The sequence below is a fragment of the Capricornis sumatraensis genome, chromosome 23 (genome assembly GCF_032405125.1).
Source record: "Capricornis sumatraensis isolate serow.1 chromosome 23, serow.2, whole genome shotgun sequence".
NCBI lineage: Eukaryota > Metazoa > Chordata > Mammalia > Artiodactyla > Bovidae > Capricornis > Capricornis sumatraensis.
The window spans coordinates 49,117,154-49,137,500 of NC_091091.1; the positions used below are offsets into that span (position 1 = coordinate 49,117,154).

A 20,347-nucleotide genomic window follows, 5' to 3' on the forward strand; every position below is an offset into this window, starting at 1 on the left:
ACAACATGTTTTTTTGTGACTGGCTTCTTAGCACAGTGTATGTGTTCAAAGTGTGTGATGTAGTGTGAGTCAGGGCTTCATTCCCTTTATGCCTAAATTATACTGCATTGTATGAATATACCAAATTTTTAAATCCATTCATAATGGAATTGGGTTATTTACACCTTTTGGCTCTTATGAATAATGCTGCTAGAAATATTCACGTGAAACTTTTTGCATGTCTTTTCATTTCTCTTGGGTGTGTCCCTAGGAGTGGAAACACTGGTGACTCTATTTTTAACCATTTCAGAAACCTCTGGACTGTTTAAAGTGGCTGCACCATCTTATATCCCCACCAACAGTACGTAAGTGTTCTCGTTTCTCTCCATTCTCATCAACACTTGTTATTGTCTGATGTTCTCATTATAGCTATCCCAGTGGGTGTGAAGTGGAAGCTTACTGTGGGTCTGACTTGCATTCCCCTGATGACTGGTGGGACTGAGCATCTTTTCATGCGTTTATTGGCCATCTGTATATTGTCTTTAAATACAGTCTATTTTAAGTGTCTATTCAGATCAATTGCCTATTTTTAAACTGAGTGATTTGTCTTTATATGACTTTGCAACCCCATGAACAATAGCCCGCCAGGCTCCTCTGTCCATGGGATTCTGAAGGCAAGAATACTGGAGTGGGTTGTCATGCCCTTCTCCAGGGGATCTTCCTGACCCAGGGATCGAACCCAAGCAGGTCTCTGGCATTGCAGGCAGATTCTTTACCATTTGAGCTACTTGGGAAGCCCCTTATTATTTGTAAATGTTTGTAATCAAATTGCCAACATCCGTTGGATCATAGAAAAAGCGAGAGAATTCCAGAAAAACATCCACTTCTGCATCATTAGCTATGCTAAAGCCTTTGACTGTGTAGATCGGATCACAACAAACTGGAACATTCTTAAAGGGATGGGAATACCAGACCACCTTACCTGCCTCCTGAGAAATCTGTATGCAGGTCAAGAAATAACAGTTAGAACCAGACACGGAACAATGGAGTGGTTCCAAACTGGGAAAGGAGTACTTCAAGGCTATATATTGTCATCCTGCTTATTTAACTTATATGCAGAGTATATCATGTGAACTGGATGAAGCCACAAGCTGGAACCAAGATTGCAGGGAGAAATACCAATAACCTCAGATACACAGATGATACCACCCTTATGGCAGAAAGCAAAGAATAGGAACTAAAGAGTCTTTTGATTAAAGTGAAAGAGGAGAGAGAAAAAGTTAACTTAAAACTCAACATTTAAAAAACTTAGATCGTGGCATCTGGTCACATCACTTCATGTCAAATAGATGGGGAAAAAATGGAAACACTGACAGACTTTGGGGAGGGGGCAGAATCCCTGCAGATGGTGACTGCAGTCATGAAATTAAAAGACACTTGCTCCTTGGAAGAAAAACTATGACCAACCTAGACAGCATATTAAAAAGCAGAGACATTACTTTGCTGACAAAGTTCCATATAGTCAAAGCTATGGTTTTTCCAGCAATCATGTATGGATGTGAGAGTTGGACCATAAAGAAAGCTGAGTGCCGAAGAATTGATGCTTTTGAACTGTGGTATTGGAGAAGGCTCTCGAGAGTCCCTTGGACTGCAAGGAGATCCAACCAGTTCTTTCTAAAGGAAATCAGTCCTGATATTCATTGGAAGGACTGATACTGAAGCTAAAGCTCCAATACTTTGGCCGTGTGATGAGAAGAGCTGACTCATTTGAAAAGACCCTGATGCTGGGAAAAATTGAAGGCAGGAGGAGAAGGGGACAACAGAGGATGAGATGATTGGATGGCATCACTGACTCAATGGACATTAGTTTGAGTAAGGTCCAAGAGTTGGTGTTGGACAGGGAAGCCTGGTGTGCTGCAGTCCATGGGGTTGCAGAGTCAGACACGACTGAGCGACTAAAATGTTCTTTGTATAGTCTGAATACAAGTCCCTGATCAGATATATGATTTTCAAGCAGTTTCTCCCATCGGTTGTCTCTTTGCTTTCTTGATACTGTCTTTTGAAACAGGCACTGTTAGTTTTGGTGAAGTCCAGTGTATCTGTGTGTCCTTGGGGCCTCATGCTTTTGGTCTCCCATCTAAGGTGCGTCACGTCTGTTGTGTCTTGTACAATTGCCAGAGTGTCACCTCCAGTGTCAAATATGTTTTCTTCTAAGAGTTTTATAGTTTCAGCTCTTACATTTGGGTCTTTGATCCACTTTGGCTTAATGTCTGTCTGTGGGGTGAGGTCGGAGTCCACTTTCATTCTTGCACTTTGTGGCTTTCCTGTTGACCGTTTGTTGAAGAGACTCTTCATTTTGCACTGAGTGGTCTTGGCACCCATTTGAAAATCAGATGGCCATAGACATGCAGGGTCATTTTTGACTGTGTTCCGTCGCTCCATAGGTCTGTCCTGTGCCAGCACCATGCTGCCTTTTTCTTTGTTTTTGGCTGTGCTGGGTCTTCGTAGCTGCACAGACGTTTCTCTCGTTGCGATGAGTGGGGGCTACTCTCCGTGGCGTGCGGGCTTCTCGTCGGCGGCTCCTCGCGTGCTGGAGCACAGGCTCGAGGGTGTGTGGGCTTCAGTAGCCGCAGCGCCTGGGCTCTGAGGCACAGGCTCAGGAGCCGTGGTGCACGGGCTTAGCTGCTCGAGGCTTGTGGGATCTTCCCAGACCAGGAACCAAAGCATGCCTCCCACACTGGCAGGTGAATTCTTTATCACTGAGCCACCAGAGAAACCCCCTCACCACACTGTCTTGATTTCGGTTTTTTTGTGGTAAGTTCTGAAATAGGAAAGTGAGAATCCTCCAACGTTGTCCTTTGGCAAGACAGTTGGCTGTTTTCTGTCCATGTAATCAGTACCGTGTGAACTTTAGGATCCGCTGTCAGTTTCTACAAAGAAGCCAGCTGTATTCCGATGGGGACTGCGTTGAATCTGTAGGTCAATCAGGGGGATTGTCGTGTTACCAGTATTGCCCAATCCGTGGATTGGATGCTTTCCATTTTTTTTTTTTAATTTCTTTCAATGATAAAGATGTTTAATATGTCTTTTTTTAAGGCATCTGGAGTGCTCTGGACAGCTGAGCTTTCCAGAGTGCCTGCCCCCCCAACTCCCTGTAGAGTACAAATTCTCTGCCCTTCTGTGGAACTGACGCAGCCAAGGAGAAGGAACCCAAGGAGTCGGATGGGAGGGGGCTGGGAGTCAGTTTTGTTTTAACTGTTAAATGCTCTCCTGCAGGACCCACTCTTACCACCCACGTAGGCAGATGGCTTCTCATCACTCCATCTTACTGCCGCTTCCATGCGGAGGTCCAGGGTGTTCTCTTGGCTTTAACGCTGCCTCTTCCGACCATCCCTGGAACTATTCCTCTCTCTCTTGCTGCTGGGGATTCATCATTTCCTAGGGTCGCTTCGTTTGCCAGGCGCGTGTCCGTGCACTCAGCACAGCCCTTGGCGAAGCCCAGCACCCCCGCTGCCCTGCAGCCTCACCTTTGCCACAGATCAGGCAACCACGCATGTGGGCGGCTTCTGACGTTTATGTTCCGTTAGATTATCTGCCTAGTCTTGTTGTAACACTTTAATTACTATGACCGCATAAGAAATTATTTGCATAGTGTTATGGACTAAACGTTTGTCCCCCAGAATTCATTTGATGAAGCCCTAACCCCCAATGTGATGGTATTTGGAGGGGGGACTGAGATTTCACCAAATCTCTAGATAATTTTCCTTATCCCTGAAGAAGGAAATGACAACCCACTCCAGTACTCTTGCCTGGAAAATTTCAGGGACAAAGGAGCCTGGTGGGCTACAGTCCATGGGGTCACAAAGAGCTGGACATGACTGAACGACTTCATTTTCTTTCTTTCTTTCTAGATAATTTTAGGGAGAACTGGCATCTTTTCAGTATGTAGCTTTCCAATCCATGAATATGGTATTTTCATTTATTAATGTCTTCAAAAATTTCTGTCCGTGATCTTATGGTTTCCTGTACAGACATCTTCATTACTTTGGCCTTCTTTTTAGCTTTTGGTACTTTTACAATATCGTAAACTGCATAACTTTTAAAATGCCATTAGCTATTTATCATTGTTATAGAAACATGATTGTGAATTGACCTGGTGTTCATCAGTCTTGCTAAATCATTTCTCAAAGTAAATACTTTGAAAGTTCTTTTGGATGTTTTATAATACTAATTTGAAAGTAGTGTTTTTCCCTAATTTGGTCAGTAATTCTTTGGATGCAAACAACAGAAGTTCCTCCGGGGAAGTTCCAGTCAAAGGGAAGTCGGTATTGGGCCCGCAGGGTGCTAGGAGAGCCAGGGAGGGTGTCCAGCTGGGCTTGGTGGGGCCTCCCTCAGCCCCAGGGCCCTTGAACCTGCAGCCGCAGGCTCCGCCCCCGTGCCCCACCCCAACCCTGTGCTCCCGGCGGGGGGCCTGCTTCCTGGTCTCTGGTCCCTGCCTCCATGTTACCTTGCTCTGCGTCCACGTGGCCTTGCAGCTCCAGCACCCCCGCTCCTCTGGCCTCAGTGTCCAGGACGACCGGCTGGGCTCCAGACTGGGGCCCCTGCCTCCCCAGGACCCTGGGCAGCACACATTTCCTGTGGGACCCTGCATGTCTGGCAGAAAACTTGGAAAGCATGCATGTCACGTGTACACGTTCACCTCCCAAATATGCTTTCTAATGCTATAGTTCTAATAATTTTTCTACATATATGTTTTTCCTTCTCGCTACATAGAAGTTTACAAATTTGAACACAGGCAGCTGCGAGAGCCGGTGCGCTTAGCGCAGGCGGCCGCAATAGGAGCTACCCCAGGTCAGAGGTCAGGGGCAGCGGCCTAGAGTGCCAGGCTGCGACGGCGCAGGAACTGCCGAGAGGAGCTACCCTGTGTCTGAGGTCAGGGGCGGCCGGGAGGAGCTATCCTGTGTCAAAGGTCAGGGGCAGCGGCCAGGAGAAGCCACCTCGCGCCCGAGGCCAGGGGTGGTGACCTTGAGGAGTCACCCCGAGCCTGAGGCCAAGGGCGGCAGTTGAGAGGAGACACTTCTCGCCTGAGGCCAGGGCCAGCGGCCGGGAGGAGCATCCCAAGGAGCAGTGGCTGCGCAGGTGCAGGAGGACCTAGAGGAGCTATCCCAAGTTGAAGGTCAGGAACGGTGGCGGTAAGGAGATACCCCTCGTCCAAGGTAAGGAGCAGCAGCTGTGCTTTGCTGGAGCAGCCATGAAGAGATACCCCACACCCAAGGTAAGAGAAACCTAGTAATATGGTAGATGTTGCAGGAGGGCATCAGAGGGCAGACACCCTGAAACCATACTCACAGAAAACTAGTCAATCTAATCACACTAGGACCACAGCCTTGTCTAACTCAATAAAACCAAGTGATGCCTGTGGGGCAACCCAAGATGGGCGGGTCATGGTGGAGAGGTCTGAAAGAGCGTGGTCCACTGGAGAAGGAAATGGCAAGCCACTTCAGTATTCTTGCCTTGAGAACCCCATGAACAGTAAGAAAAGGAAAATGATAGGATACCAAAAGAGGAACTCCCCAGGTCATTAGGTGCCCAATATGCTACTGGAGATCAGTGGAGAAATAACTCCAGAAAGAATGAAGGGATGGAGCCAAAGCAAAAATAATAACCAGTTGTGGATGTGACTGGTGATAGAAGCAAGATCTGATGCTGTAAAGAGCAATATTGCATAGGAACCTGGAATGTCAGGTCCATGAATCAAGGCAAATTGGAAGTGGTCAAACGAGATGGCAAGGGTGAACGTCGACATTCTAGGAATCAGCGAACTAAAGTGGACTGGAATGGGTGAATTTAACTCAGATGACCATTATATCTACTATTGCAGGCAGGAATCCCTCAGAAGAAATGGAGTAGCCATCATGGTCAACAAAAGAGTCCGAAATGCAGTACTTGGATGCAATCTCAAGAACAACAGAATGATCTCTGTTCGTCTCCAAGGCAAACCATTCAATATCACATTTATCCAAGTCTATGCCTCAACCAGCAATGCTGAAGAAGCTGAAGTTGAATGGTTTTATGAAACCTACAAGACCTTTTAGAACTAACACCCAAAAAAGATGTCCTTTTCATTATAGGGGACTGGAATTCAAAAGTAGGAAGTCAAGAAACACCTGGAGTAACAGGCAAATTTGGCCTTGGAATGCGGAATGAAGCAGGGCAAAGACTAATAGAGTTTTGCCAAGAAAATGCACTGGTCATAGCAAACACCCTCTTCCAACAACACAAGAGAAGACTCTACACATGGACATCACCAGATGGTCCACACCGAAATCAGATTGATTATATTCTCTGCAGCCAAAGATGGAGAAGCTCTATACAGTCAACAAAAACGAGACCAGGAGCTGACTGTGACTCAGATCATGAACTCCTTATTGCCAAATTCAGACTGAAATTGAAGAAAGTAGGGAAAACCGCTAGACCATTCAGGAATGACCTAAATCAAATCCCTTATGATTATACAGTGGAAGTGAGAAATAGATTTAAGGGCCTAGATCTGATAGATAGAATGCCTGATGAACTATGGAATGAGGTTCGTGACATTGTACAGGAGACAGGGATCAAGATCATCCCCATGGAAAAGAAATGCAAAAAAGCAAAATGGCTGTCTGGGGAGGGCTTACAAATATCTGTGAAAAGAAGAGAAGCAAAAAGCAAAGGAGAAAAGGAAAGATATAAGCATCTGAATGCAGAGTTCCAAAGAATAGCAAGAAGAGATAAGAAAGCCTTCCTCAGCGATCACCGCAAAGAAATAGAGGAAAACAACAGAATGGGAAAGACTAGAGATCTCTTCAAGAAAATTAGAAATACCAAGGGAACATTTCATGCAAAGATGGGCTCAATAAAGGACAGAAATGGTATGGACCTAACAGAAGCAGAAGATATTAACAGATGGCAAGAATACACAAAAGAACTCTACAAATCAGATCTTCATGACCCAGATAATCATGATGATGTGATCACTAATCTAGAGCCAGACATCTTGGAAAGTGAAGTCAAGTGGGCCTTAGGAAGCATCACTACAAACAAAGCTAGTGGAGGTGATGAAATTCCAGTTGAGCTGTTTCAAATCCTGAAAGATGATGCTGTGGAAGTGCTGTACTCAATATGCCAGCAAATTTGGAAAACTCAGCAGTGGCCACAGGACTGGAAAAGGTCAGTTTTCATTCCAATCCCAAAGAAAGGCAATGCCAAAAAATGCTCAAACTACTGCACAATTGTACTCATCTCACATGCTAGTAAAGAAATGCTCAAAATTCTCCAAGCCAGGCTTCAGCAATACGTGAACCGTGAACTTCCAGATGTTCAAGCTGGTTTTAGAAAAGGCAGAGGAACCAGAGATCAAATTGCCAACATCCACTGGATCATAGAAAAAGCAAGAGAGTTCCAGAAAAACATCTATTTCTTCTTTATTGACTATGCCAAAACCTTTGACTGTGTGGATCATTAAACTGTGGAAAATTCCAATAAACTGGAAAATTCTGAAAGAGATGGGACTACCAGACCACCTAACCTGCCTCTTGAGAAATCTGTATGCAGGTCAGGAAGCTACAGTGAGAAGTGGACATGGAACAACAGACTGGTTCCAAATAGGAAGAGGAGTATGTCAAGGCTGTATATTGTCACCCTGCTTATTTAACTTATATGCAGAGTGCATCATGAGAAACGCTGGACTGGAAGAAACACAAGTTGGAATCAAGATTGCCGGGAGAAATATCAATAACCTCAGATATGCAGATGACACCACCCTTATGGCAGAAAGTGAAGAGGAGCTAAAAAGCCTCTTGATGAAAGTGAAAGAGGAGAGTGAAAAAGTTGGCTTGAGGCTCAACATTCAGAAAACGAAGATCATGGCATCCGGTCCCATCACTTCATGGGAAATAGATGGGGAAACAGTGGAAACAGTATCAGACTTTATTTTGGGGGGTTCCAAAATCACTGCAGATGGTGATTGCAGCCATGAAATTAAAAGACGCTTACTCCTTGGAAGGAAAGCTATGACCAACCTAGATAGTATATTCAAAAGCAGAGACATTACTTTGCCGACTAAGGTCCGTCTAGTCAAGGCTATGGTTTTTCCTGTGGTCATGTATGGATGTGAGAGTTGGACTGTGAAGAAGGCTGAGTGCCAAAGAATTGATGCGTTTGAACTGTGGTGTTGGAGAAGACGCTTGAGAGTCCCTTGGACTGCAAGGAAATCCAACCAGTCCATTCTGAAGGAGATCAGCCCTGGGATTTATTTGGAAGGAATGATGCTGAAGCTGAAACTCCAGTACTTTGGCTACCTCATGTGAAGAGTTGACTCATTGGAAAAGACCCTGATGCTGGGAGGGATTGGGGGCAGGAGGAGAAGGGGACGACCGAGGATGAGATGGCTGGATGGCATCACGGACTCGATGGACATGAGTCTGGGTGAACTCTAGGAGATGGTGGTGAACAGGGAGGCCTGGCGTGCTGCGATTCATGGGGTCACAAAGAGTCGGACACGACTGAGCGACTGAACTGAAGTGATTTACCATTTCATTAAATATACTTCAAAAACATGATCTTAATAGCTTAATAGAATATGCAGTCTTACATTATATAGCCACACCATAATTCAACTAAGAATTTCTAGTTTTAGATTTTGGGGTTCTTTCCAGTTTTTTTTTTTTTTTTTTAATAAATACAGCAGTGAGCGGTCTTGCACTTAATATCTTATCTCTGCTAATTTCCTTAGGATTGATTCCTAGACGTGGAGTTAGTGGGTCAAAAGCTATGAACACTGTCACATCTCCTGACACAAGGCCAAGTTTGTTTCTAGAAGGGCTGTGCTTGTTTACTCTCCTTTCCACAACTCTAAGAATACCCGTTTCTCCATCGACGGGACTGAGTATTAGCTTTTACAAGAAATCTTTTCTAATTTAATAGGTGAAAACAAGTTGATCTCACTATTTTAATGTGCTATGCATTTTTAAGTGAGGTTGAATATATTTTCCAAACTTACTAATCACTTGTTCCCTTGTGAGCTGTGAATTTGCCCATTTTTCTCCAGAATGTCCATCTAGTCTTACTGATTTAAAAAAGCTCATTGTATGTTGAGAATATAAATCCTTGGTTGCGGGACCCTTTCTCGCTCCCCTGGTAGCTGCAGCCGCATGTCAGCCTGGTGGTTGTAGAAGGAGGCAGTGATGAGCGCGGTCCTTGGAAGCAGGCGCGAGAGGGATGCCCCACCATCAGGTGCATGGGTGGGGGTCCACGGCCACTGTGAGCACAGCGGTGGGCGGGGGTGAGGGGCCTGGGGTTCCCAGGCGTCCCGTGTCTCCAGCTGTGTGCGTCCACACGTGGGCCCAAGAAGGGCGGATATGGCGTGCTCGGGAGCCCTGCTCTGGCGGCCTCCTGGGTGTTGAAGGCCCCAGTTTTGAGTCAGGAGCCAGTGACACTGGTCGTGCCCTGGGCCCCGGCTGAACGGGCCGGTTTCCGTGTGACAGCCTGTCCAGGTGACGGGCTGAGCTAGGCCCCCGAGGCGCATGTCCTCCTGATGCGCCAGAAGAGAAGTGTGGTGGTTCTCACTCCATCCGGAGGACCATGCACTCCTGTTAATCCTGAAGGTCTCTACAGCCTAAATCAGCGGAAAGAGGTCGGGGGGAGGGTTTGGAGACCGGAGACTGTTCAACACCTGGCCTTGGTCCTTCCAGCCTGGTGACCTTGGGCTGGTCACCTGCCCTCTCTGGACCGCAGTGTTGTCACCCGAGAGAGCAGAATGAGATCCAGTGAAGAGCCCCGGTCGCCGGCGGGAGCAGGGCCAGGCGTCCCCCGACCCTCCTGTGCACGTGTGGGTGAGGCACAGCGCTCCCCTGGGGTTAGAAGAGGTGGTTTCTGAGGAACTTGAGTCAAAAATGATGTTCACGTCCCTCCTGAAGTAGTGCCTACCCGGCCCCACCCTTCCAGGGCCCACACAAAGTCCCCCATGCCCAGGGGCATCCTGCAGCCTCAGCCAGGTGCCCTTGATGCCAGCAGTGGGGAGGGAGGGAAGCGCGGCCTTGCCTCCCCCTCAAAAAACCCAGAGTCCTTCCGGGGCCACAGGAGCTCCCCTGGGAGGCCGTGGCGGCAGCTGTGGACGGCTCCCTGGGTGAACGCCCCGCACCCCCGGGCAGGCTTTCCCCGGGCGTGAGCGGCCTGGGCCAGGCTAGAAGGCCTGGCATGTCTGCTCTCCACCCTCCAGTGTAAGGAAAGCTCTTGGGTGCAGGGCCTGCAGGCCACACGGGGCTCCTCACAGGCTGGTCCGGAGCAGACACAGGGCCGGACGGGGACGGGCCCGCACTCCCTGTGGCCCCAGAACGCGGCCCTGTTGGCTGCCGTCAGAGGACCCCAACTGCCTGAGCACCATACGTGCAGGTTCCGTTAGGCCTTTCTCAGCACTGGAACCATGGGAGTTCAGAATGAGCCTGGAAACCACTGTGGCTTCCGCCCAGGACCACGGGCGTCCCAGGGTTGAGCCTCCACTGAGCTGTCGGGGGTCCACCTTGGCCAAACCCGGGTGGCGGGGAGACTGGGCCCCAGTCCACCCGGGTCAGGAGCCGCTAGCGCTCATCCCCAGGCCCGGGGCCTACCGCGGTGCCTGCGGCTCCCCAGCCCCGCATCAGCGGCCACTCCCTGTGAAACGCACAGCCCTGCACTGGGAATGACAAATGACCAAAAAATCAATTTGTAATCTGATTGGAGGTTTTTGATTTCCTCTGATGAGTTTAAATTTCATTAAAAGCAACCTTATTCCAACATAAAAGGAACCCTTGAAGGGTAAAGCGGGGATTGTCTCAGTGCGCCTAAAGCGGCCGGCCCTTTGTGTGATTTGCTCATCGCATTAATTGTGAGGGCCAGGCCTGGCGGCCCCCCCGCCAGTGTCCGTTGGCAGCTGTGCGGTTATCAGGGCCTGGGATCGGCCGGGCGGGCCCAGAGCACAAGGACTCACATTCAAAACCCGCTCTTGGGCATATTGACACTCGAGTTATCAACAGCTCTTATTATCTGCCGGGCGGGAGCACGCGGCTCGTGGGGACAGAAGGAGCCACAGACTGCCGCCGCGGCCGCCCACACCGCCCCCCCCCACCCCCAGCATCCTCTTAATTGTGTGTATTCTCTGGAAAAAGTGATCATCGAAGCCTCTTGTCTTGATGAGAAATTGACATTTTCTGAGGACTGCTCGGGTGCCGAGCGGGGAGATAAGGCCCGAGTTGTTTTAGAGGAGGGCGGGCATTCCTTCCTTTCAGGGCCCTCTTTATTGCTCCTGTTGACCCACTTGATGAGTATGGATTTCATGAGGTCTTTTTCAGCATTTGAACTATAAAAGGTTCAGAATGACACCACCCCTTATAGACAAAAGATAACCTTGCCCTTTGAATATATCGATTCTTTATTAACTAGGCTGTTTAATGCAATGAAATGAGGCATTAGATTGAAGCCCATTTCAAGTGCTTTGAATAATCTTTAAAAGCTTGGAAGACCCTGGAAGGCGGCCTGACAATAATTGGCACACATTTGGAGAGAATGCAGCTCTCAGTTCAGATTCAGAACACAAACATGAAGTAATTTCCCTCCCCCAGGTCGCCAGACCCCAGCAGGCAGCTCCGGGAGGCGGCCCCTAGCCCACCCCTGAGCAGGCATCCCTGGCACCAGCTCAGAGCCAAGGGGTGATGTCGTCCCTAGCACATGGCAGAGGGGCTGCCTGCAGCCTGTGCCCCATGAGCCCTCTTCTTTGCTGTCTCTTTAAGGCTGAAACAAGAACGCAGTCAAAAGAACCTGACTGTCATTGACAGGTTAAAAAAAAAAAAGGTATTCACAAGTTTCTTTATGTTTTGAATAATTGTTCCCTGTTTTGCTCGGCAGAACAAGTAATTAAGATGACATTTGTGAGTACTAATTTGGATCACACTTATGTGTATGTGTTAGAGAGCTGCAAGCCAAAACATGCAAAGCCAGCCTTTCATTGAGGAGAAAATGAAAAATGCAGAATGAGATGGAGCCGGGGCACCCAAGACGCACAGGAGCCAAACAGGGCTGCGAGAAACAGAACCCCGGTGCTGCCGCACGTCTCATCACTGCCCGTGCCTTTGGCTGCCCCTGCGTGCGGCCTGGCGGCAGGGCAGTACACGGGGTCTCCACACCTTGATGTGAGCCTGGCCTTGATGCCAGTCCCCTCTGTCAGGGCTCAGGGTGCCCTGGTGTCTGCCCACAGTGCCTCGAGCTGGACCTTGTCCCGGCCTGGTGACAGGGACAGAGGAGCTCGTGTCCCAAGTGGCCAGAGCCCTGGCTCTCCATTGCCAGGCCTCCAATTCAGGAGCAGGGGCTGAGGTCAGAGGGCTTGGGCCGGGGGCAGGGGTGACTGAACCCCCACGAGCCTCGAGGCTGTCTATGGGCCACCATGGCCCTGGGTCCCACCCAGCCACACTCAGATGTTCCAGGGGCATGCGGCCTGCAGACTGCCGGCCCCAGGACCAGCGCCATCTGCACCCCAGCAGGAACCTCTCTGTGCAGCTCAGAGGAGCATCTGAGGGCAGATAGCCTTGGAGAAGGCTCCTGTACGAACTGTTCTTATCTTGGCCGAGAGCGCTCTGAAATCCAGGGTACGCAAACGACCCCCCAACCCAATGTCAGCGCTGCATGTTGAGCCAGCCGTTCTAACAATCAAAACAGATCGAGTTACCCAAAGTGAAATTCACAGACAAGAAATACTTTAATTAAATATCGTGTAAAATGAACATTTTATACAGTTAAATATCTGAAAAAAAAGTACAGATAAAACAATCTTATTGTAGGGTCTTCAACAGTAAAATCTACCATTTAGTGGAGCGCTTGGTTTTGAGACGATGACGCCGTGAGGGCGACTAGGTACTCTAAAACCCAAACCAAGTACGGGGTGAGCAAACTCACAAATGTCCCCAATGTGTACACATGAGCTCATTTTTAGGTCAAACCCTTACATATACAAAATAAAACGGAGGCAGGTGAGTTCCAAAGTGACTCCTCAGGCCGGTCACGGGGCCAGAGTGTGACCGCTAGCCTCCAGGATATTCCGATTCCTCCATTTAGTCCCACAAATGAACGCATGGTTTTGGTCTTTCTCAAGAGAAATTTAAAAAGTCCCTCCATTTTGTTTTAGATTTGATTTCTGCTGCAAAGTGTTGGCTGTGCTGAGTCCGAAAAGGGAAAAGAAAACGCCCCTCCTGGTCTCACCGCAGGTTTGGCACTAACAGGGACAGTGTCGGAAGGAGGTCATTCCAGTTCAGAAAGTACAGACAGTGGCTGCTGGGGTCTGACCACAGGAAAGGTACTGTTAAAAGGGAATTCTGGACAAGGGGTGGTTGTGGGTCCCCTGGGGCCTCTGAGTCTGGGGTGGGCTCAGGAGGACGCAGGACACAGCAGACCCAGATGCAGAGAGCAGTGACGGGCTCGTGGGGCTTGTGCTTGAGTGTGTGTGCTTGCGTGTGTGCACGACTGTGTGTGTGTGTGTGTCACTGTAAATCTCCAAATGAAATCTTGATCAACAATCGTGGTGTAAGCCTGTGAGAAGATAGCACAAAGGTTCTTTAAAGAAGTCCACTTTTAAGGCATCGGAAAAGTTAATGTGGCAAACATTTTAATTAAAACATCAGAAGTAAATTTTATTTTAAACTTTAGGCCTCTGAATTTTTCCAGTAAACACGGTTCAGCTATGTGGCAAAGTCATGGGTGGCAGCTAAAATGACTTTTTACATTCTACAAAAAAAAATAATAAGGAAAGAAGGACGCCGCCCCAGACGGTGTCGCCTCTCCGTGGCCGTCCCACATGCACGGGCTCTGCTGGGACTCGTCGCAGCCGGGTGGCACCGTTTCTGTTTGACTATACAACAAACTTTTTTTTTCTTCAAAAGTATTTGTTCAGATAACTTAAAAAATAATATAAAAATAAACAATGAATTTGACTTTTCCTCAAAATTAAAAAAAAAAGGACGGAAAGTCTAAACAATAGCAAATTCTGGAAGTACAAATGAAATGCAAGGACGCTGGTTCATTGAACAGAACGGATCAGACAGACAGTTCTTGGCTGAATGCTCTTCCAGCATCACACGCCAGGCCATGATTGAAAACAAACACAGACAGGGAAACAGAACCGAGAGCGGCAGGAAAAGCAATGTACAAAACCTCGAAGATAAATACAATATTTATAATTGATATGTTACAAAATAAAGTCCCTTAGCAACAGCAAGTGTTCATGGAAAAGTAAGTGTTGAATGGAGACCATTTTATTCCTTATAAGACGCATAAGGAATAAAACTTTTTTTTTCTCTCTAAATATTTAAGTGGATCTGAAAAAAATTCAAGACAAGTGTATAAATATTTAGCTACAACTTTGGCAAAATCACAAAAGTCTACAATTTTATAACCACATACAAAACACATCAGGGAAGAAGGATCTAGAAGTCAAAAGGACAACTTCTGGTACAAGAAACATGGATCTCACAGTAGCCTAAGAATGCAATAGTATACAGTGCTAGCAAAAGGCGAAAAGAAATGTCGCAGACCACACTTGCTCAACAGGAAGCTCTAGCAGTGGGGAATATTTTAACCAACAGACAGTAGCATTTTTTTTTTTTTCTCTGTCAGTGTGCTTGTTGAAGGCAAGAGAATTCAATATCAAAGTTACAATTTCTAACTACAATAAGTTACAAAGTTTCATTTCATTAAGATGAAGTTAAGCAATGATAAACCCTCCCTCCCCCCACCCTGCCACCCCAGTTCTCCTAACCATATATTCTTGCTTTCTTCCAGTTTGATGGCTCAGACCTCCTTGGCCCCCTTTTGTCACCACAAAAAAATATTTCACATTATAGAGATACACAACCATTGTGAATCTAAGTATGAGTACAGAAAAATGTCTGGAGGCGTTTTTCATCAGTGTTTTATGATCATCAAAATGGTGCATTCACAAAGCTTCTCCCAACACATAGCAAGTACTAGACACAGCCAAGACGGAGTCGGAAACTTTATACAAAATAGGCGTCGCTTTGTTTTCCTTATTCTTCAGGACTGAGAAATGTGAAAATATGAGAAAAGTTCAGTTAGGAAAATGGAATTGTTCATGAAGGAGTAGGTTGTTCGCTTGTTGATTCTTAATAGTTTAAATAAAATCTTTAAACAAAGTCTCTTGTAGCATTTCGGCTGCTGCTGACGCACTGAAGACACCGTCCCGTCAGCACCTCGTGTGTCCTGACGTGTCCCCTGAAGTCCATCCTTGGACACTGCTTGGCGGCAGGTAACAGCGCCCCTCACATGGGCGGGACTACCAGCCCAGACATAGCTGCAAGAGAGAGGGGGCAGGTCAGGGGCACCCCTCACCAGGCGCGGGGGGCCTCCCTGGGCTTCGGTCAACGGGACAGTGGCTTTGCACAGCCCTCCACTAACCAGCCGTGGGCTCGGTTAAGGGCACCTACTTCATGGGGTGGGGGTGCACGTGGGGACAGACCCCCCCCAGGCTCCTCTCCTCAAAGACCTCACGTGGCAAAGGGAAAGGCTTCTGGCCTTCTGCGTGAGAAGGGGCTGCCGCCCACACACCTCGGTGGCTGGCTTCTGGCAGACAGAGGCCCGGGCCCCCCGAGGCCACCTCTGTCGACAGAGGCGCGCCAACTCGGCCACTCCTGTGATGCCAGCCGTGGCTGGATCTTGGGCCAGGGGGCAGCCGGGCCCCACTCTCACTCCCTACGTGGACTGGGCATGCCTCGGGCTCCCCTCTGCTCTCAGCCCCTGCCCTGGACCTGCTGCTGACCGCTCCGTATCGTAATGGTGAGTCGCGGGCTGGCCAAGATCAAAGCCACCACAGCCCACCTGGTTTGCAATCGCGGGCCCAAGGGCCCTGAAAAGACAGAAGTCACGGCTCCACGTGTAGGGAGCGTGTCCTTTCTCTTCTTGGAACAGAGAGAGAACTTGTGCTGAGATGCCAAGTGCAAGGATGCTTCCCAGTGAACTCCTGGTGCAAAGGTACTTTAAAACCTTTTAACTTTAGTGTTAATTTTTGTCAAGAGTGATTATTCTCATTAATTTACGTATCACATATTAATACATTTGGTTCATGTAGTGATGGGAGCTTCAATTTCTCAGTTCATTAATTTCAACAATATTAATTTATCTCCGACTCACCGTTACAACTTCATGGTTTGGAAGGCCTGTGTGTGTACACACGGCTTATGCGGTGCCACCGCTCGGTGGGCCCTGGTGCCACGTGGACGGCGGGGAGGGCCACGCACCCAGCCACCTGCCCCTTCGCCCCTGTGCTCTGGGGACCGCGGCCGGCTCACAGGCCAGTCGGTGGCCCTTCGGGGCTGGGCGACCCTCTCACACTAACAGGTGTGGTGCAGACAATTATTTCAAATCACGGATACCTTTCCAGTTCCTTTTTTGAGCATTAGTTCATCAAAGTGAAATATGCCACCGACTTCACAAAAGGGCCAGTTTGTCTTCTCCACGGTAGCGTCCTCAGCACCCAGCAGAGAGCCTGGCACATAGTAGGCGCTCAGTAAATACTGGTTGAATGGGTTCAGTTTTTTTTTAAAGGAGTAACTGGATTTGGTTTTCACCGGGAGGAGCATATACCAAAGGAGGTGTCTGAAAGAGGCCAGATGGCGGCCACTCAATCTCGGGGCCTGTGGGCCTCAGTCACTCACCAGGAGCCACGTGCAAGCTCACGAGGCCTGGGGGCCCGCACACGGCCCCGCCTGCCACTGCCCAGAGGGCCCCGGCACTGGGCAGGCACTGCACGGCCCCGTCTGCAGGCAGCCGTGCCAGGCAGGGCCTCCCGCGGCCCTTCGGCGGGCCCTGCTCCCTCTGGAGTCTTTGAGAGCAGTCGCCTGAGAGACCAACTCCTGTCCAGCGCTGGCTCAGGCACAGCCCCGGGTCTCCAAGAACAGCACGGCCCGGGGGCCCTGCGGTCCGTTAGACCGGGCTGAGAATCAAGGCTCAGGACCGCACGGGCAGGCCCAGGTCAGGCAGGGGCTGCAGGCAGCACCGCGGCCCGCCACCCAGGCCTAAGGCTGTCCGGCAGGCAAGGGAGGCTGCCGGCTCAGCAGGGCAGAACGTGGGCCCTACGGCCACCATGGCGGCCTGTTTGCTTTTTCCCTGTGGTTTTCCACTCCCTGCGGGCATGGGCTGCTTCTACCACGAGGACACGGACGTCGTCTCGGAAGGATGGGGAAATGGGTTTTACCAACCAAGAGGAAGCCTCTGCTTGCGGGGGCTGATCAAGTGGGGGTCATTCCTAGGCACACCCAGTGGGGGGCGGGGGGCTGTGTCGCCTGGTGGGGACAAAGGCGAGCATGCAGTGGCCAGGGCTGCCCTGCCAGGGGCCCCGGGAGGGCCGGGGGGCAGGCCAGAGCTCCCGCCCCCAGGGAGAGACCCGCAGGGCCCCGGGGGGCCGCCCAGGCCGCAGCTTGGGGCCGGCGAGCGCCCTCACCTTGCAGTCCGTTCCCGTTGGCGCTGGTGCAGGAAGGAGGAGGGGAGGCTTGGGGCCGGACCACGGGCGCGAAGGCGCTCTTTTGTTTCACTGCAGAGATGACATTGGCAGGTGAGAATGAGAAAATGCCGTGTGTACTGCTACAGTTTGAAGGGAGGGTGACCGAAGAGGCTGCCATGGTGGGGCTGGACGGCACTACTGTAACAAAGCAAACATGTCAGGACGCGCGACGCGGCCGCGGCCACACGACAGAGGCTCCGGGCCGGGCCTGGAGCCTCAGGCCACAGAGCAAGCATGAGATGTCTCTGGCTCGGCCACTCTCGGGACAACAGGCATCATCTAACGCTTGCGTGGACTTTGGGTTCCAATTGGGCAGCCCCGGTTTGGTGCCGATTCAGTTTGGGTTTCGCCGTGTGACCCCTCGGGGCCCGCTTCCGGCCCACTTCCGGCGGCCACGCGGACGCCCAGCCTCCAGAGCCACCCTTCCTTGTGTTCCAGCAGCTCACACCACAGAACATCCAAGCAACGCACACACGTGACTGCAGCGCATATGAATCTGTGTGATGACGTGTGACAAAAACAGACACTTACTGCCGTAGGGAGAGTTAGCGGAGGAGCCATTAAGGAATCCAGGCGAGCCCGGGACCCCTAGGTTGGCCATGGCGCCACTTCCGTATCCATTCATGCTAGTGCTGACTGTGCTGTAATTGGACTGCTGGGGAGTACTGCTCGGCGCGTATCCTCGCGGGGACACGCTGCTCGTGTTGCGACTGTAGCCGACTGTTGGACCCCCACCCCGGCCAAAAACAACGTTATTATCAGGGAGAGACACTGGGGGGGGGGGGCATTCCCCGCAAACCTCCATCGCCTATCGACCACTACAAAACGACCGTTCGCGTTCCTCCAGCCCCAGCGCCTCTCGCCAGCTCTGACGACCTTTGCCACGCCAAGCCCTGCCTGAGCATCCTGGCCCCGGCCCGTCTCCAGCGGCCTCAGCAGCCGGCCTGCACGCACACACGCTTCGATCTAACCTTCGGTTGCTTTCACGTCTCTCTGTAGAAGCGATGAGCCACAGCGAGATTCCTGGGCTGCACCCCACCCCAGCACTGGGGGAACTTCAGCCTTGGGCTGCCCACCCCACGCTAGCTGAACTTCCAGCCTCTGCAGGCCCTTCAAATGCCACGGCTGACAAGGAGAGCTTATGGGTGGCCGTAACTCCCCAGGAAAGGCCGTTTTGGGGTCTCTGTGGCTACGGTTGCTATTTCTGTTGGCATGGAGGGTGGGACGAGGGGCGGGGAGCCCAAGCCTCGCTCCCCTCTCAGGCAGGAGGGGCCCGTCACGCCCCTCCAGGATGCGGGTGAATGGGGGCCAGGCAGCTGGTCAGGAGGTCTGTTCTGAAACGGCAGCCTGTGCATAGTTGAGAGGGGCCGCAGACAGACACGGTGCAGGGGGGGAGTGGGCACTCTGCCCCACAAACTCCTTCCAAGCTCAGGAACCAATCCCCGCACCGTGCAGCGCATCCAGGCAGGGCCCCCGGCTCCCTGCGCCACAGCCATCCTACGGCTCCTCCCAGCCCTCCCAGGGAAGCACCACCACTTAAGGGTCGATTCCAGGAGATGCCTAGCAAAGCCCGGCAAGCTGTGTGGCAGTAGCTGCTGCCTCGGTTTCTGACTTGTCTGAGCAGCCCCTGCCAGGGGCCTCTCTGAGCGGAGCTGCCGAGCCCGGGGCGCTGCCCCCGACCCCGCCGGGCACCGGCGGGCACCCCATCTGGGCATCCAGGGCAGGGGGCCCCACGCGGCGTACCTTGGTCGTTGGCTTGTGACGTCTCTGAGACGTTGACCGCTAGCTGGCTGCTGAACGAGTTGACGCCCATCATGCCCGTGTGTGCGGGGGTGTTGCCCAGGGTGGGGATCTGGTTGTGGTTGCGAGGGACGCTGTACAACGCCTCGGCAATGTCAGCCGCCCGCTTCAGGATGATCTCCTGGGGCAGGAGGGGCCCGTCATGGCCAGGCCAGGCCCAACCCCGCCCCCACCCAGGGAGCACAGTCCCAGCCCCTCCACCGGGCCTTGCTGGGCAACCAATGAAAGCGTCCCACCGTCCCTCAGTCCACACTGGAACAAAAGGGAACGTCTAAACAGGAAACAACCTCCCTCAGGAGAACGGCTGAATACCCCATCCATCCCGTCTCTGCTCTCAGAGCCCAAAGACCCCCAGGCACGCATCGGGCTGGGCAGCATGAGAAGTCCTGGGTTCAGAGTCAGAGAAACAAGTCCACGCCCAGAGGGACCGGCCCGTCTGTCCCCAGAGGCCACTGGACAGACTGCGAGGTGGGTTTCCCTGGAACAAGCCCTCTTGCCTCTGCTTCCCGGCACTGACTGGTCATTTCCTATCTGAGCGCTCGGCATGAGGATCCGAATGGGCAGAGGCCCCCCAACCCCATCAGACGCTTGAGAGAACGCATGTGCCCAGGAAGCCCATGCCAGACCCAAGCCAGCTGGGCTTCCAAGGTCAAGGTCATCCCGGGGCGGCTAGCAGCAGGGGAAGCTCCGTAGCCTACCTGGTTGTTGTGGGGCATCCCGTATAAGGCTTCCACGAGGTCGGCCGCCCTCTTGAGCAACACTTCCTGGAGGAAAAGCAGAAGTGCTTTCACAGAAGGAACCACGCTGTGAATTCAGCCACGTCTGTGGCGAGGATGGCCCAGGACCCACCCGGGCCCTCCTGCCCGGCCCCGTGGGCGGCGAGCGCGTTCGTGCCTTCAGAGTTCACTCCCCGGCCAGAACCGGATGGGCCAGCAGGAGGTAAGCGCCAGGAAGCCCAGCTCAGTTCTGAGGTTTAATGACGGAGTCTTATGG

At 51.2% G+C, this 20,347-nt stretch overlaps 1 protein-coding gene across 12 annotated transcripts in view; it reads right to left on the bottom strand.

Moving 5' to 3' along the window:
- Window positions 1–15,246: 15,246 nt before the first annotated feature.
- EBF3 (EBF transcription factor 3) overlaps window positions 15,247–20,347 on the bottom strand; it is a 115,826-nt gene continuing 110,725 nt past the window's right edge. For 5 of the 12 annotated variants that reach the window (XM_068961851.1, XM_068961848.1, XM_068961849.1 and 2 more), the window contains 5 exons: window positions 20,053–20,118; window positions 19,298–19,475; window positions 18,086–18,274; window positions 17,495–17,692; window positions 15,247–15,349 (listed from right to left, as the gene is read on the bottom strand). In XM_068961851.1, coding sequence (XP_068817952.1) covers window positions 15,318–15,349; window positions 17,495–17,692; window positions 18,086–18,274; window positions 19,298–19,475; window positions 20,053–20,118 — 663 coding nt within the window. In that variant the 3' untranslated portion in view covers window positions 15,247–15,317. Of the gene's footprint in view, window positions 15,350–16,427; window positions 16,541–17,494; window positions 17,693–18,085; window positions 18,275–19,297; window positions 19,476–20,052; window positions 20,119–20,347 lie in introns of all 12 variants that reach the window. The other 7 variants (XM_068961852.1, XM_068961850.1, XM_068961854.1 and 4 more) reach the window with 4 other exon arrangements.